The sequence below is a fragment of the Chenopodium album genome, chromosome 1, assembly GCF_948465745.1.
Source record: "Chenopodium album chromosome 1, dcCheAlbu1.1, whole genome shotgun sequence".
Taxonomy (NCBI): domain Eukaryota; kingdom Viridiplantae; phylum Streptophyta; class Magnoliopsida; order Caryophyllales; family Amaranthaceae; genus Chenopodium; species Chenopodium album.
Window position 1 is genome coordinate 10,671,633 of NC_137834.1, and position 19,317 is coordinate 10,690,949.

Genomic DNA, 19,317 nt, shown 5'->3' on the forward strand with positions numbered 1-19,317 from the left:
GAACAAACAGAGAATAATCAAACAACAAATCATGCTTTGTGGGAATCACAAGAAACAGAAGACTATGTTTACATGGCATCACAATTCAATGAAGACAGAGATGAGTATGAAGACAAAGACCCTTTTTGGGATGCAATGGTACATGAACAAATTTATGAGTTCACATCAACAACTGCCACCAAATATGGCACAAAGGTGTGTGCAAATGATCATGAAGCATCAAGTTCAAAACCATCATCAAAGTAAGTAGATCATGCATAATGTCTAAAGTAGTTTATGCAAATGGTATCATAAAGTGTCATCATCCCTTTTTGTAGGCAATTGATACCTTCTATTTATGTTTATCTTTGTTAGATTTGAAGTTAGTTTGGAATCATTAATTTTTGTATGCAAATGGCACATAATATATCAATGAATTAATGGATTTCAAACTTATGGGATAGAAATCATGTTTATCTTTTTAGTTTTGGTCTCAAATGTCCCCATTCATCATTGAACATCATCCCACAATCAACAACAATTGTCTAAAAGTCTCAAACAACCTATATCAAACAAACATAGGTGGAATCTAATGGTAAAGTGTTGTGGACTTATGGGATGACACTCTCACATTGTGGACTTTCATCATTGTGGACAGAAACAAAATAAAGGGACAAAAATTAAAGCAAATGGAAGATAATAAAAACTTAAAATTAGCCTCAGTTTGCCCCATCAATCATTGACCCAAATCCCAAATGTTAATCAGTTCTGCCTGATTGAGCATGCAAACAGTCAACACCAAAACTTAGTTTAAGTGGTCAAGAACAATGGCAAAAACTCTTAAACACATGGGGATTTGGGGTCTCATCATTCAGGTTATCATCATTGACTTAATTAAGCACAAATGGCAAGCATAAAATCAGTCACCAACTTCAAATTGTAGCATCATAAAAATCATATCCAACTCACTAGTAGCATCATAACATAGTCTGATAAATCAAACAAAGCATACCATATGCACCTAATCATCATAATCAAATAAGTAAAGCATCCTCCTAATCATATCAAATGAAAGCATATTACCCTCATATTCCAATCAAAGCATGCATCATCAGTCACCAACTTCAAATCATAGGTAATTCCTTTTAACCAAATTCAAATCATAGCATCATAAAAATCATATCCAACTCACTAATAGCATCATAACATAGTCTGATAAATCAAACAAATCATACCATATGCACCTAATCATCGTAATCAAATAAGTAAAGCATCCTCCTAATCATATCAAATGAAAGCATAGTTAAACATGTTTCACAAAATAAATAAAATTACAGTCCTAACATGCTCCTAATAACAATTCTCCTCATCAAGCACACATAATTCCCCTAGCCAGCAAGAGATCACACTTGCTGGCATACACCATCAACAACTAACCTAATATAAAATGCGTTAAAACAGAGATTTATAGGGAGGAAGAATACTTAGCTATGTGATTCATATGAATCACTTACGTAGCCGCCAACATTACCGTCGTCCGAAGGTGAATTAGTGTTGCTGGAGTTACTCACATAGCCTAATGTGTAATTAGGAACTGGAGATGGAGGTGACACAATATTTTTGTCAGCAACATAGGACTTTTTTTAACATCAGGGGACTTTTTTTCAGCAACAGGGGAGGAGTTAACTTCATCATCATTTTTTTCAGCCATTTTTTATGCCACCTCCTCACCTCTTAGGGTTTTACCATCACCGTCACCAACAGACCACCCATACTGCTGAAATTCTTCCCTAGTGTAGAGGTAACGACCAAAGCGACTCCTCCAAACATCTAAGCTGTAAGAATGGTCGCCATTGCAGTCAGTCGGCCAGTGACAATCACGATCTGAACACTCGTAAGGCACGCTTTCCCCACTATCCTCATCACTGTCGGTACGAAACAAAATATCAGGATCTGGGCCAAACCTTTCATCCCAAACTGGAGGATTTTGTTTTGGAAGATTGGAACTCGAGTTCTTAGACATGTTGTCGAAAATAAATTGGAGAAAGAAACTCAATTTCTGCAAAGAAATTGCTTAAGATTGTCGAAAATTACCTCAAAATAATCGAGGGGATGAGTCGTCAGTAACAATTGAGCAAGCTAACCCTAGATCTGATGGTTTTTTTAGGAGAGAGAAAATGAAGAGTGACTCCGATAATTTCAGATCTACGACAAAGCGAAGCAATTTGCGCAAAATTAACATGGGGCTTTTGTAGAGGGGACTATTTCAGAGGGAATCATGTAAATTTCGTGAGATTTGAAGCAACAAGCCATGAGAATTAAGGAGAGAGAGTGGCGGAGGATGAAGAAGAGAGGAGAGAGAGAATGTGGTGGAAGAACCCAGTAACTTAATGGAGAGAGAAAATATCCAGAGAAAAAGAGTAGAAAATGAGAGAAAGAGAGAGTACAAAGAATTAATTGTAGGGTATTAAAAGTACTCCGAAAAAGAGACGAAAGTACACTTATCCCCAAAAATAATATTCCAATTCAGCTTAAAATGAGGATAGATTCGTCAATTAAAAACTAAGATGAGGGTATTATTGTCCAAAAATATAGTCCAAAAATAGAAAGATTCCCCTAATTGATCAAACATTTTGGGACACTCAAAATGGTATATTTGCCTGTAATTATGGGATGGAGGGAGTACAAGCTACTCTAACAAGCTCGACAACTACCCATGGGCCAGGGCTCGACATCTAAAAATTACCCGCTATTGCTAGTTTTTTCCAAACAAGGCCATAACGTTACCCCGAGTCCTAACGAGAAATCGTTCAGCCCGTCACCATATTTTGGGCCAGTCTTAACTCTTCCGTTATATAGTCCAGTCCAACTTCTACCCCTCTGTTTCGCGCCAATGGCGACACTCGCAGTTTCTCTCTCTGCTTCACTGCCTGAGCAACTTCGGCTGCAAAAGTTCATGATCAAATCATGAATATCAATCTGTAAGTTGAAAATTTTCAATTTCTGAGCTCAATTTCATACTTATTCTGGTAATTATTCGCCTGATTTCAATTTTCCTTTTCGCATTCGTTGAATTACGGTTTTTTTGCATAATTTTTGCTTAATGTTGTTGGTTACAGTTCGCAATTTGTTGTTCTAAACCTAATTTTTGGTAATTTTATTCGTAATTCAATTGTGATTTTGAGTTTTTCTGATTATTGCACGTTAATCTTCTTTTAAGCTTGAATTAAGGCACCGAGGGTTTATAATTAAAATTTCTAAAAATATTTTTTTTATTCTTTTACAAATAATTCTCTCTTCAAAAAATTTCTTCAAGGTTTATTTATAATCCGCAATTTTATTGAAAACTTGCAGCCCTAGAATTGTGTCATTCCTTGTGTATGATATTTTAGCAGTTAATTACCGAATTATCATGCACATTTACGAAGTATTATCCTATGAAAGAAGAAATCAATTACTAGATCATATATGTGTAGCTTCAGTTGAATCGTTGATGCAGTTTCAATAAATATTGTACTTTATCTGTTCGCAATTTATAGTCACATATACTATTTTGAGAATAGAAAGAAACAACTATTACGAAGGACTTTTTAGAGACGTAGGACTTTCTAGTAAAGAATGGTGAAACCTTAATTATGGAGGGTTGAGACAATGTGACTACTAATTCTGACGGATAGTTTTGTACTCTTATAATATTTTTTAAAGATAGGTATAGGTTTCTTAACATGCTCTTTGATTGTTGTACTGAATAGCTTTATTTTAACTTGTCTCTCTATTATTCGTGGTTGATTTTCAGGCATCCTGTAATTTGTTGCTTGGAGGCATGATTGTGAAGATTGTTCAATGAAGTGCCCAATTCAGCACGTTTGATTCGGTATGTTTTTCTTTGTATAAATTCTCCAAATGCTTAAGTAATGAAGGTTTGTTTTATTTAAGATTGTATCAAATAGAAGTGCAATGAAAAGATGGCAGCAGGCTTAAGCAAACATCTATATGTTCACCCAGCTTGTTACCTTCGACTTTATTAATTAGCAGTGTGGTGAGAAATTTTAGGCTTTTCTTTGTTGTACTACTTAACGTTTTACTTTCTTAGATCTAGCTATTGAAATGTGAACTCAACGTGTTCAGCACTGTTCATTGTGTTTTTACTTCCTTTGTTATTCATCTCTTTTTTCTCATCACAAGTTTTTTATTTATTTATTTTTTGAATTCTATGTCCAGCTTACTAAGTTACTATAGATGAATACAATCCTAGTAACTTGCGGATGATCTCATGATTTACAATTCTGTTATGTTCTGTAAAATATTTTAGGAATCGTGACTTAGGCAGCTGCCATCCTTTGGGACTTCGTAAGCCAAGATTTTTCAACTATAGAAAAAGAAAAGGCTACATGTATGCACTGATCATATGTTTATCGATCCATTTTAGTTGTGCAATATATGAATTGAGTCAATTGACTGACTAGTGACTACATTTTTGCATGCTACGGAGTATTCAGCAACTTTATCTAGCTAAGAAAACACCTTTAACATTCTGTTTGCATATTATATTAGATAGGAGTTCCTCGATTAATATCTACTTTTATTTAGCCTTTGGACTTTGGTTCTCCTGATTTTTCTTATGATGAGATCATTGATGTTGAGAGTGCTATGTTTATTAACTGAAATCATACTACGAGTGGTAAGGCATATATTGTGTAGCACCGAGTTTGTACTTATTCCAGTTGCAAATGGTCCAACTTTTTTTTAAGCTATTGATAGTATGCAGGCAATCTAGCGGATTTACCTGTGCTTGTGTCAGCTTGGTTGCTGCACTTTGGCTGCTATAAGGCCTTTTTCCTTGTAGAAATAATAAAGGCTTATTAGTAATTTATAAAAATACATTATTGGTAGTGGGTAATTGGGTATTATTAAAGTTAATGCCAATTATTGGCCATTCTTAAGCTAGATGCTTTTTAAGCTTTTGGAATAGCCAATATAAGTCAGTTGTGCTTACATAATATAACACAATACAGAATTTAAAATGTCACCTTGTCTGGGTGTAATTCACAAGCTATAATAGTTTTGTTATGTTCGATTGAGCTAGGAACTATACTACGTATAATAGCACTCTATCCTTGCATTTCGCTTCAAGATTAATATACTATTAAAAGCAAACTACATTATTTGGTGAAAGCATGCTTCATGTCGGTAAAATTGTTGGGGATGACTGATTTTGAGCATTTTTTCCTTCTGCCATGTACAAGAATAATACTTTCCAATTTTAATGTGTCAAGTAAATTCTAGTAGTGATTAGTGCTATCCAAACTTTCACCTCTTATTTCTTCTCTCTTTATATCTTTTGGGTATTATTTTATGTCATTATAATCTTACAATATTTATCTGAGAAATTACTTATCTGGTTATTCCAAGTTCACCATTTTTATTTATTTAATTAGAACATTGTAATCTAGATTAAGAGAATTCTGGAGTCAAAAGGGTGATTGCAGCACTTTCTTCTGTTTTTCTTAATTACCTTCCTTCTCGCTGTCACTCTTTAACGTGGCAGGGTTTTGCATAAATAAAAGATTAATTATTGGCCATCTAAAATCTGCTAAGAAGCTTCCTATCATTCTTTATTCACCATTAAGAAGAATCTAGGATAATCTTGATCTTTTGTCTCCTTAATCCGCGTTTTAGTGCTCTTCCTGTTGCTGAAAAGATATTACCTTAAACAATGAGAGAAAATCAGAAACAGGATCACCTTTAATTTTGTGTTTTCTTAGATCATGTTTTTGTTACCTCCCTACAACCATTTTTTTTTAAAGAAAAGTAGAAAGGAAAGAATTAAATATTATGGGTTACAGGACTAAGAAATGACTTTTACCTACCTTCTAGTTCAAGAGCAGTTATTAATTTTAGTATAGTAATCTGAAGTTAAAAGTATTAATTTAGTATATTAATCTTAGCTGTTTGCTCTCCTTTAATAAATGGATATTTTAGAAGAGCCATTCGTTTATATATTACTGTCTTACTGAATAGTTTTACATTATATTGTATATAAATATCAAATACATAGAAAAGAAAATGACTTAAATATTGATAAATAACCTTTAGTTGCAAACTAAGTGGATATGCTAAAACTTTCGAGTTCTGCATTTAAAAAGCTCTGAAGGGCATTTAACTAACCATTAATTTTGCTTTTCTTCGATCAGAAAAATATTTTTGTATAGTAAAAAGAATTAACTAAACTTCCAGCAAATCAATGTCTGTAAGAGATTAAATTCATTGTATAGTATTCTTTGCATACCTTCATTTTTGGTTATATGTAAGAAAATATTATTCCTCTGTGTGGTGCTTGTTACTTGTTTATTCAATGATCAAAGAACTAAATTCATTGACGAAATCATGCTGTCTTTCCGTGTTTGCTTAATATTGAATCCTGGAAAAAGTATACTGACATCATTTACAGGGTGATATGGGATTTTGTGTGTAGCTTCTCAATCTAAGACTGTAATCAACTAAATTGCCATGTTACAAAAAGAATAAAAACAAAGCCTTTTATAGTTTTATCTAGCTGCAATTCTGGAGCCGAAATAAGAAATAAGGGTTTGCTATAGAGGCCGGGTAGATTTCATAGCCTATCTAAAAGTCAATTGTAGTGCTCACTGTGTAACAGGGAATAGTTTCATTTGAAAAAAAATTAATAAATAATCTAGTATAAGAGCTTGTTAATGAACACAGGAGCATAACATACCATTGACTAACCGAAAATTGACATTTAAATTAGGTTTTCTTATAAAGTATATGTAAAGGGGATCTGGGAGTTTTAATTTTTTTCAACTTCCTCAGTAGATTCCTCTTATATATTTCATACATAGCAAATTCTATCATATCTCTACTACATAAAATCTGTGCATATATGTTAAATTTGTTTTGATTTCTCATTAATGTGAATTTTAGTCTATTTATAGATTTGATCTCGCTTTGCTTGTTTGATGTGGTAACAACAATATAGTTTATTTGAATCTGTAAATGTGCTTAAGAGAAATAGTCCTGTACTGATGCATATGTAGGTAGACTATGCCTACTAGCTTCTTAACTTGTTAGTAACAGTAGTGTGACCAAATCTTAACTCTATATTGGCATAGGAGCTGGAAATTTCTTAGAAGTGTTTTAAGGAAATGGCCGCCCACCATCAAGGAGTCAAGGAACTTCTTTGAATCATCTGTAAACCTTTTATTCTGGCTTTTGACCGATTTTATTTTTTATTTTATTTCTGAAAGCTAGAGGAAAGAAAAGGGAAAAAAGATGGGGAAAAATGAAAGGAAAGATTAAGGCTATTCTTCCCCAAGCTGTTGCCCTGAAAATCCTTGGATGATTTGAAAGCAAATAAGGGCTTTAGAGCTAGGAAATGTTCAACAAAGGCCAACTCCAAAGGACAAAATCTGTAAATAGTCTAAATACTCAAATCATATCTTACTCACTATTCTATGTACATTTGAAATAATATGTAACAAAATTTCAATAAATTAACTACATAAAACATGGAAAACTCAGTGAAAAGGAACCCAAATTTTCCATACCTTAATATCACAATCTAAACTTCCACTATAAACTAAATAAGAAGTACCAGAACAAGAACTACTGTTTGGATCAACAACTGCAGTTAAGCACTTAATTGGTTTCATATGTCCCTCTAAGACTGCTAAACAAGTATAATTCTTGTCAACACCTGACCTCTTCCATATCCTGATAGTCTTATCAGCTGAACCACTGAATAATAGATCAGACACCACAGCCAAGCACAAAATAGCCTTGCTGTGGCCTCTAAGTGCTCCCACCACCACCATGTTGCCACTATCACCAGATTCTCTTTCCCACACTACGATTGAACGATCACATGCTCCAGAATAGAGCACAGACCCGTCATTGCTTAGAGCCAATGCATTGACTGCAGACTTATGCTTCTGTAATGTTTCCACCAAGGAGTGTTTTCGTTCTCCTTGGTGTTTTTTCCATACTTTAATGGTTTTGTCAGCTGATCCAGTGTAGACATACCCATCATTAGATACTACGAGAGCATTGATGGCATCATCATGAGCGTTGGCCACTGATTCTAGGCACTTAAAGTCGGAGGTCCTCCATACCTTGAAGGTTCGATCCCATGAAGCGGAGTATAGGAGGGATCCATCACTTGACAAGGCAAGTGCTGAGACAGTGTCAACATGATGGACCCAGGTACAGGACTTGTTTCTCCGTACCTCTATGTAGTTTTTTGCTGATAAGAGCCTTAGGAAACGATCGTTCATTGTGGGAAGAGTGGCTATACATTGGTATCTCTTATTATGGCTCTCGTTATTGCTATCAATCTTCCAGACACGAATTTTATGATCTTGATGTGCACTGAAAAGCTTGTCTCCCAAAGCCACCAAGGACTTAACTGCACCGTTTGTAGTAGCAACAATATTGCTATTATTTTCAGCTAAATTCTGGTGGTGGTTGGTAAGTTCTCTAGGCCAAACTCTGATTTCGTCGTTGGAGGAACCACTATAGAGATATTTTCCGTTGAGAACAAGGGAGAAAACGTAGGAGGTGTGGCCTTTGAGGGTGGAAATACACTGGTAGTGTATGGTATTGGTTTTTTGATCAAGTTGTTGGGATAAAGAGAGAGAAGGGAGGGATTGAAGACTTCTCTGTGAAGTAAGAGAGGATGAGGATGACGAGGAAGAGTACCCGGATCGAAGGCCATGAGAGTTAGATTGATTTTCATCTTCTAAATGGCAAGGCAGTGGACATTGAAGAAGTTTCATATTTGGTTTTCTTCAAAGCTTTAGAGGGAAAGTATGTGTTTGATGGGTGGGTAAGGCTTACAACAAAACTTGTATTTAAAGATAGGAATGGAAGTAACTTAAGGTTCAGGGCTAATTGCAATTAGGTAAAGAGTAAAGGAGAAAGTTCATAATAAAATTTTTAAATTTGTGGAGGCCCCACAAGATACTGTTGAGAATGTAAGCAATACGACAATGTACGAGAACTGAGTCCAATTTAGCTAGTCGCACAATGCACTCACCAAATTTTTTATGGGTCCATCAATTTTCACCTTTTATTGTTGTTTTTTAGTGCCTGAATAATATATGTATCAAACTGTCATTACATTCTTTTTCTTCTTTTTTTGCAAGGTTTGAAAGAAATAATCTTAGTCTTTAGAATGGAAAAGTCCAGCCAATGGTTCCTATTGCTTGCAAAAGATAAGGTGTAAACTGGCATCTTTTTGGTAAGATTTGTTTTGTTAGCTTCTTCGCTTTAGTCAGGAATAATTTTCCTATGATGAGTGGTTTGGTTTGGTGCATATGTGAAGACTACTTAAACCTAAAGATGAGGTCATATTGAATAAAACTTGTATAAACTGTAGAACTATAAAACAACTTGCGACGCCTTCAATTAGACTATCTATTAATTTAATAAAATGATTAAATTTTGCTGGGAATAATGATCTGTATGAATCTTAAATTTCTCCTTTACTATGCATACATTTGAAGACTCTTTTAAGAAATAATTTGTTGCATTGGCTAGTCTTGCTAACAATGGTAAAACACTCATAAGATCAGACATTTTAATCCTATGCCTGGGTAGGTTTTACGAGTAACATTATGGTGTATCTTGGTGCATGTTAGGTTTTCCTGACTAACGTAGTTGTACAATTTAGGAATAAAACAACTTCAGTTAGAATTTAAATCTTTTTAGGGATCAAATATGTGCTCCTTTTAAACATACTTGCCTTTTCTGTTAGCATCCATGTTTTTTAGTTTTAGCTTAGATATTTCCGCACTAGGTGTACATCTTTGCGTAGACTAAACTGGGAAGGGGTTTGAATAAGTATGCATCTATACAAGTATAACACTTGGCGGTTGAGATTTTATGACAAGTCATTAATCTGACTAATTAAACCATATAACAAGGATGCTTTTTTAGGTTAGATTTGATTTTGTAATTTAAAAAAAGAAAAATTTGATTAGCTTTTAAAGTATGCCAATTTTAAAGCAGACCATAGTCATGTCAGTATGTCACCATAGAGCATAAGATGCTTTGCCATACTAACAGTCTAATAAAAAAATCCTCCTTTGTGGTAAAACCAGATCAGCATAATCCTATAAGAAAATATCAGGATCATAATCCCATGTCGATCTTTCCCTAGTCATCTTAGGGACCAAAATTACTTAATATATAATTTAGTCCTAAAGAATTTATTAAATCATTAACCTCTTATTTCGGCTAATTTAAGAATAATGTTGAACGCTCTAGATTGTTTTGATCGATTCTAAAAGTGATATAAGTGTGGGTGAAGGGTCGAGATTAACCCTAATTATGCTGACTAATGCCACGTAAGCCATTCTAGCCGTCTTGTGGTGGAGTTTATAATATTGCTCCTTGTTTCCTAAGCACTAATTAACAAATTTCTAAAAAAAAACCTATTTCAGAATATTAAATTACTAAAGGAACAATAGTTTTACACCAAGTTGCAATGAGATTCTATGGTAGGGTGGGGAAGAAAGGGGATAGGGAGTTGATTTTGCGGATAAGAGAGATTTTCTTCTAGATACATGAGGTCATTGGCATCAAAATTACTTTTTTCAGATTGACCTTTTAATCTCAGAATGGTTAATTTGACCTGTCCTGTTCAAGATTATGGTGCTTTTGTTGTTCCTTGCAGTTGTTTCACGTTGTTTTAATTTTATATTTTTATTATTATCTTTGATCAGGCTAGGAAAGGGATGTATAAAGCATATTACAGAAGTCTAAAGAATGTTACAGAAATGTTTAGTAAAACTGTAAAAGTGGCAAGGATTAGTAAATTTTTTATCTTGTACGGTACAAGTGCATACAGTTTATTGCAGACTAAATTATCTGGTTTGTCTTTCTACCTTTTTTATTTTTTTTATTTTTTTATTTTTTATGTTGAAACCATACCATTTGTTTGTTAACCTTGAATATGAATGTTTTCCTGTTCCATCTGCATGTGCATGGGCTTAATGCCTGAATACGTACGAAATATTAAATTTCCATTTATTTTTTTTCTTAAAATGATTGAAATTAACTATACTTGTACAATTTGTGTGATAATAACACATTTAGCCATTTCCTAACTTTTATTTGGGTTCCTGTACCTTACTCACAGCTTGTAGTAAAACCATCAGAAGATCTGCCATGATCAAGTGATTTTTTCTATTAAAACTTTAAACTCGTCTAATAGATCAAATCTATCCTCTTTCGCAGAAGCTAGTTCACGGATGTTGCAACACTTACAACATTGCTCATTCCAAGTGCCAGAAATCTAATTTGTCGTATGCAAGGTGAGAAGCTTCATTCTTACTTAATGCCATGTATTCCTTTCAATTTTTGTTTGAATAAATTGTAAGCTGGATAAAAGTGTGTGTGTTTTTTTTTTTTTTTTTGATAAAGACCCTAGAAATACTAGTAACATAGTAACACACATTTTAAATATAGGATATATTTCGTACATTTGGTTGATCAAGTGATAAACAGGGGAGGAAACTTCAGAAATTATTGTAATATATCCTCTTTGGTTGGTATAATCGTATCAGACTTTCTGGCCCCCATATTTTGCTAATTCACATGCTCTCCCCATGATTGGAAATTTTGGAACTACGTGTGTGGCTCATATCACTTAGGAGCAAGTAATATAAATCTGGTAGAATGGTTACACTCCACAAATAAAATATCAATATAAAATCTAATTTCTGATAATATTTCTTAAGAGCTGTAAGCTAAATTGTTAACACAGTATTGGAGTATGGGCTAACAATTTTTTGATTCCTATCATTGATGTTTTTATTATATTTGTGATATTTAAGTGAATATGTCCTAATGTGCGTAAGTAGCTGTATTAGAGTAAGGCAGCATACAATGAATAAGTCATTTTAAATATAATTATCTTCCCCTAAGGTCTAAACTCTAAACCGATAAGGCATTAGTGACATGATGCACCCTAAGGGCTAAGGTTAATACACCTACTTCTATCTAATCCTATTGCAAATGGGTTAATTTAAGAGTTGCTAAAGTCATAGGAGTCGGTACGTGGTGCCATTATTAAATCATTATGTCGCACCAATTGTGATTTTTTCATGTTCTTTCTGAATCAGATTTCATCTGCTGTGTCTTACTCAATAACCTTCTAGTCCCAACTTTATCCAAAGCAACGGTGGTTGTTCTTCTTAGCTTTGAAGTCTTTGGTTGAATGAAACAAGAATAGTGCCTAGTGGTCCTAGTATATTAAAGAAAAAAAGGCAAAAGCAAGAAGTACACTAGTACAGGGATATACTCTCCTATGTTCTGAAATTCATTATTGAAGCTGATTCACCATGATTTCAATAATTTGTCATCCTTTAACTAATTGAGTAGGAGTATATATGTTTGGAAATCTAGATGCATGCATGCATACAACATTCATGCATTCTTAGATAGAGGAGATTTTATGAAATAGAAAATAGATGTACTTATAGAAGGATTAGGTTGAATTAAAAAATATTAATATTTTGTAAAAACTTAGGCAATTAGGTTGCCAAAGCATCAAAATTCCTGTGATATCTGAATTGGTGTAACCTGGACTTGAACACATTGTTGGCCAATGCACTAGGGAAAGTTGGATAAAATTCAAGGGAAAAGCTTGAAAACACCCAATTTAAGGGTAAAGTTTTTAACTTGGAAAAGTCCACTTTGTTGCTAAGATGGCACAATTCTACTATCTTATATCTTTAGAAAATTTACTTGCTACAAAGTACTTGCTAGTTCTATCCAAAGGGGATTTCTTGCCGTGTTCTTATCTCTGGAAAATCTAAATTATTTCTTGACTAGTTAGATATTAGTCATTTTCTTGTGTATAGTCGTAATTCGTTAGGCTCGTAATAGTTAAATTATGAGTCTCCTAGATGAAATCTGTGCTATAATTCTTGTAGTTTACCGTGATTGTTTTGTCTTTTGTTTCAAAGACCATTGCTTCTACGGCCCTATGTCAACTTCTGCAATATGAGATCCTTATTATTATTAGGAGTGTTGGTAGTAACTTTTGGTAGGAGACTCTTAATTTGTGAGGAAGTCGTGTTTCTGTCTTACATGAAACTGAATACAAGTATCATACATCACTGCATGATTCAGTATTTCAGTAAATATTCAAGCTTGGTTTGTAGAATGCTTATTGAATTGCTAGGTAGCAGTGTTACATACTCGTAGTATACTAATGCAAGTAGAGCATTGTTTAGAATGTGCAAATTAGGTATGCAAAACATGGTACATACAGAATTAGTAGTGAATTATTATATTCCCGTACTCGTTCCACGTATCAAATGTTTTGCTGGCAGGCAGCTCATCTTTGTTCTAACAGTCCTCTACCTTCCTATAATGAGTCTGCTCCCTAGTTTTAGTATAGACGTATAGTTAGAATCAAAAGTATATATGATCCTGGTTCTTAGATCTTGGCACTAGTTTCTCTTAAAGTGTGCAAACTTGACTTTAGCTTTCTAATAAAGTCTTTTGTGCAACGAGTGTATTTTATACAATTGAATAAATGGTTCAATTTTTAATTTAAGTCGATCTAGAGTTACTAAGCATGTGTATATTATACACCTGTTGTATAAGATTTATCGTTATTGCAAGTTGTATCTTGTTGTTTGTTGTCTTTGAAAAGGAGAAACTTTATTGCACAAATATCTTCAGGTTAGTCTGGTAAGTAATACGGAGTACGTTGACAGTTATTGCAAAACATATGAATAGCTAATCAACCAAAGCTTATGATGTGATGTGTTTTGTATTCCTTATCGCATGCATCAATTATCATCCTTTTTTTGGACCTACAAAAAAAGGAAGAAATGGTTGATGCTAGCTCTTCATCTAATGGCACAAAATTATGATGGGCCCTTTCTAGAAATTGCTCTTCATTTTGGTTAAAATCACACATTTTTAGCTGTAGTTATCTTACCAGTCGATTTTCAGTTTCATTATCAAATGAAATTCGTCTGTCAGATTTATTAGGCTGTTTTTTTCATTTAGTAATATGAGGTGATTAGTAAGACACGATATTTATATCTGGTAAACATATATGAAGACTTGTATGTATCATACTTTTAATTTCTATTACGATATGTTATTTTCTATTTGACCCACGCCTCAGAAAATCAATTAAATAAATTGAACTTCATCTTGTCTTATTGTATGTATGGCTTTAACTATAGAGATGTGGTTAGGGGAAGTCACTTGAGATGACAAACTTGTTTATCACTATAAGCCTCGTGTACTTGCGTGCCACCTCTAGAGAACTTTGATTTGCTTACCTTAGTATGAAATGTTAGTGTTAACTATCAATATCAGCTGCTTAATTGGTAAAATCTTTGGAGGGAGTGAGTGAGTGATATCATCAGATTGAAGATTGAATACATCACACATTATGTTTACTTAGAGTCGGGTATCCATGTTTGAAATGAGTTAATAGTGTCCAAGTGTCCGACTTGGCTATTTTGAAATATATTCTTTGTTTTTGGTCAGAATACAAGTAATCAATTGTCCTCCCTCTTGTTAAATCGTCGAGAATCTCGTTCGAGTTATATTAATCTTATTATTGGCCTTTGTGATTCATATGTACAAATAATTGTTTTTCGATTGATTCTAGTATTATTTGCATAACACTACCCTCAAACTTGATTTTATATACTTCGTAATAGTATTTGCTAACCACGCACTACCCTAGTCCGTACACGTTAGTTATCACGAGTCTTACTTTGTTAGATAATAGTTCCTCCATAATCTTACTTGATGTTATGCTTTCACACAAAGAATTAGGTTGTCGACTTGCATCAAACACCAATCTTCATCAATAGCATGTGCACCTGTATGGCCTTATTAAAATTCGTCACCTTCTATTACAAGTTAGTGGTTGAGGATTACGGATCAGATACGCAAAATGTCATTGTTAATATCTCAGGTGATTGATAATATCAGTAATATGTGGATGTCCTTAGAGTTTTAATGGGTAATATTCAAGATATAAGATTAATTTTCGTCTATATCATTTGTTTTTTTATAGTTCTCTCTCTGCACTCTATACAAAATAGTACGGAGTAATATCATATTATACCTCACATCAACATGACTATTGAATATTGTACACTTCTCATCACTTTTAATTTATATGGGATTTTTTAAATCTAAGATTACGATTACTCATAATCTCTAATTTTCTCTTTTATTTTTATTTTTTTAAAAAAAAGAAATTATAACTCCACAATCTATAGGAAGTCTAGTTCCTATCAATGAAACCCCATGAAGAAAATAATTGAACATAGATGTTAACAATTCATTAGCCTTATCTGTATCATTCTCTACCACGTACTTTAAATCTAATTAGAATCTCAAAAATTTGAGTAAACATGATTAGAGGGCCTTTAAATTAAGTGGAATTCTCTTTTCCCCTATATTGGGATAAAATGTTGCTTTTGTGAAATGATGAGTATTTGAGTAAGCACTAAGCAGTAACCTTTTGTTGTCTGAATCTTCTGTTGGGTGGTACGGTACATAATATAGTACAACGTACTAACTGTACAAGGTTCTCAATTGCCTTATCCAAATGTTTATCTCGCCAGCTAATTTGTGATCTTACTGGTGCTTTTTATAGCTTACTTTCCCTAGCAAAAGGAGTATGCCTTTAGCTGATAGGGTGAATGACCTAAAAAGGAAGGGAATAGGGCCTTTGATTGTAAAGAACTGTGCTAGGAGAGAGACTAATTATTTGGATCTAGGTGCAACTGGCTAATTTAATCTACTAATGGAGTACATCTCATAAGCTAATGTACTTTTGGGTGTTTAAGGAGCGTGATTATTGATTAGTGGTAAAGTATACCTTACAACCATGCATGTTTTTTGTGACATGCCTATGATTGGGACTTGAGACTTGGGAAGTTGGGAGTGTGTAGTAGACTAGTAGTGCATGCAAATACCTTTTTTTAACCAATTTTGTGTCTTTCACAACTCTTTCTCCTAAATTCCTAATAAGTGTGTAATTGGAAAATTGGTGAATGGAATATTCAAGGGAGTACAAATGTGTAGATGACTTAAGTACCATAATTAGGGGTGCCAATTTGGATAAACAGTTCGGGTTTAGGTTGGATTTATCAGTTTTGGGTTATAATGGGTTGATTTTTAAAAGGTTGAAATGATTAGCAAGTCGGTTTTGAAAATCACTTATTATTATTATTATTATTATTATTATTATTATTATTATTATTATTATTATTATTATTTATTGCGGTTTCTATTTGGGTCAGGTTATAGTTGGTTTGGAGGAGTTGTGAAAGATGAATGGATGGAAGTTGAATGGACTTTATTTGGGGTGAATTGAATTTGATGAGAAGAATTATGTTTAATTAAGTTAAATTATTATTTAATTAATTTTGATTTAGTTGTTTAATTGTGTTTATGATATTTTGAGTAAGGGTATTTGAGGAATTTCATTTACAAAAATTTACTAAAAAAGGAGAGAATGGGAAAGTTGCATCTAATGTGAAATTTCCATTTTTGGCAAAAGTTGCATATAATGTGTATCGGAGTTAGTATACAACAAAATCATAAAATAGATTTTTTTTAATAGGTATTAAATAAATTTTCATTATATATAAATTTTTATATTTTTTTCCGTTAGATACTTTTTTTTTTTCTAAAATACAATAAGGCTCCGTTCTCTTCACCTTAATTTTGCTGAACTGAAATTATTTTTACTGAACTAAAATTATTTTTGCCGAACTTAAATTATTTTTTACTGAGCTTAAATTAATTTTACTGAACTGAAATTATTTTTTACTGATTTTCTATTATAATTCTTTTTTAAGAAAACTGAATTTTACTGAACTGAACTTATTTTTACCGAACTAAAATTAATTTTACTGAACTGAAATTATTTTATTGAATTGAAATTATTTTTAGGAAATTTTGACAATTACCACCTTCTGTTATGTCTATTTTAGCAATTACCACCTTCTATTTTATTTTTTTTTGAAAATTACATCTTCTATTTTCAAAAAAAATCAAAAGTTACCACCTTTTTGCCCCCCAATTATCACATGACGTCATTTTGAGCTCATTCTTTCCCTTCCCTCCTTATTTCCCTCACATTTCTCATTCCTATGTGGATTCTCATCTCCCCTTTCACTTTTTTTTCCCCTAACCACCAATAATTGTTCGTCAATTGATTTGGAGGAGTGAATTGAAGTGTTTTTGATTGTTTGGGGGAAAAAAATTGAAAGGGGATGAGAATCGAGTTAGGAATGAGAAATGTGAGGGAAATAGAGAGGAAAGGGAAAGAATGAGCCTTAAATGACGTCATGTGATAGTTGGGATGCAAGACGGTGGTAATTTTTTATATTTTTGAAAAAAGAAGGTGGTAATTTTCAAAAAAAAAAAAAAAAAAAAAAGTTGGTAATTGCTAAAATGAACATAACAGAAGATGATAATTCTCAAAATTTCCTTATTTTTACTTAATATTTTTTTTTTAAGGTGAAGGCCTATATATATATATATATAGCGTATTGACATGTGTGTCAAGTTCGAATAAAATAATTTAGATTTTTTGTCTTTGTTTTTTATTTATTTTTATGTTGATGATCTGTGTGATTAAATGTTTTACCTAATTTGTTTTAAAAAAAGGAGTTGTTGTTGTCATATTTTCAACATTTGAGTAGTTGGAACCTTAAGTCTTTTTGTTCTGAGTTAATTTCAAGCTGAGAATTATTAACTATCATCTATCAATTTTTTACTCCATAATATAAAAGAAATTGTAAAAAGTTGATTAAACGGGCGAGAAATAGAGATTTATTGTACGGAATACGTGTTAAAGTTTACTACAAAATGTATAGTCTAAAACATTATTTCGTATAATTTTGACTGTGCTTTTAACCGAAGTCTAAAAATACATTCTACCTAGACTATAATGTCAATAATCTGAACAATTTTTCTGACGTTAATGATTCAAATGTGATTATGTCAAGGTATTTGACCTAACATTTGATGGGACAATAAGTAATCAAAATTTATTAATTCTTATGACATGAGGGCATTGTATTTTTGGTTGAAAACTTTACATGATGGGATAATAGAGTACGCAACCCTTCTAAAAATTATTTGGTAACCAAGGGAGTGTAGATTGGATTTTGCAAACCATCTGATTTGATTATTTGTTGACATCCAAGTATAATGTACATATGTAGGTCCTTGTAGAAGGATTTGTAACAATCTGATTTACTGAACGGTTAACGTAGAAGTTAATGTTTAGTAAAAGTAGGCAATAGCAACTAACAATTGCCTTTTTTTTTTTTTTTTTACAAGAAGGCTTATAAAATTATGGCATACATAAATTAAAAAATTACATAATATTTTTGGCAAATACTTTAGCTATGGCTGTCTGAAGGAATTAAATCTGCAATTCATTTCTTTGCATAGAATATGGAAGCATAACCTAACAAAAATGCTCAACACAACTAACCTTAAAACAATGAGTAACATATAGCAGCTACATGTAAGCCAACATCATTTTGTTCCATCTACATATGGCGACATCAGCAGAGAGATGAGTTAAAGGTTGATGAATTTCATCAGTAAGACCTTGTTCTCTTCACCTTAATTTTGCTGAATTGAAATTATTTTTACTAAACTGAAATTATTTTTGCTGAATTTAAATTATTTTTACTGAACTTAAATTAATTTTATTGAACTGGAATTATTTTTGCTGAACTGAAATTATTTTTACTGATTTTCTATTATAATTCTTCTTTAATAAAACTGAATGCTGAACTGAACTTATTTTTACTGAACTGAAATTATTTTTACTGAACTGAAATTAACTTTACTGAACTGAACTTATTTTTACTGAACTGAAATTATTTTTACTTCATATTATTTTTTTAAGGTGAATAGAACAGGGCCTAACTCATTGCCAAAAAATTACACATCTCCTCCAAGTTAACCATAGTTTGCTGCTGGCATTCGATCCTTTCCCAAAAATAGCAACCCGAGAACATAAGCAAAGCCCAGATCAATAGTTTATCTCTTAAAGCTGCGGGCATGGGCAGTTAGGCACCAGCTTAAGCCTACCATTGAGGTCCCTTAATAAATCAGACATCATGACGACAGAGAAACCAACAGCTGCTAGAAGAGAATAAAGTAAGGGCTTGTTTCTATAGTGCTCGGGTTAAAAAGATACCCCCATGTAATTTAGAGCAAATGTGGCAACCTGCAACATCATTTGAACCATGTATGAAACTGTGTTTACCAGGTTTGGATAAAAATTAAATCTTGGCT

At 32.8% G+C, this 19,317-nt stretch overlaps 1 protein-coding gene across 1 annotated transcript; it reads right to left on the bottom strand.

Annotated features, from left to right (window-relative positions):
- Positions 1-7,299: 7,299 nt before the first annotated feature.
- LOC145561840 (protein JINGUBANG-like) lies at positions 7,300-8,859 on the bottom strand. The gene has a single exon (XM_081621993.1). It carries the CDS (start codon positions 8,769-8,771, stop codon positions 7,515-7,517), a length of 1,257 nt encoding a protein of 418 aa, XP_081478119.1. The 5' UTR covers positions 8,772-8,859; the 3' UTR covers positions 7,300-7,514.
- Positions 8,860-19,317: the final 10,458 nt, after the last annotated feature.

Bases quoted from the DNA above. Each gene is read 5' to 3' on its own strand.
- LOC145561840 (XM_081621993.1), bottom strand. From the start codon at position 8,771: ATGAAACTTCTTCAATGTCCACTGCCTTGCCATTTAGAAGATGAAAAT.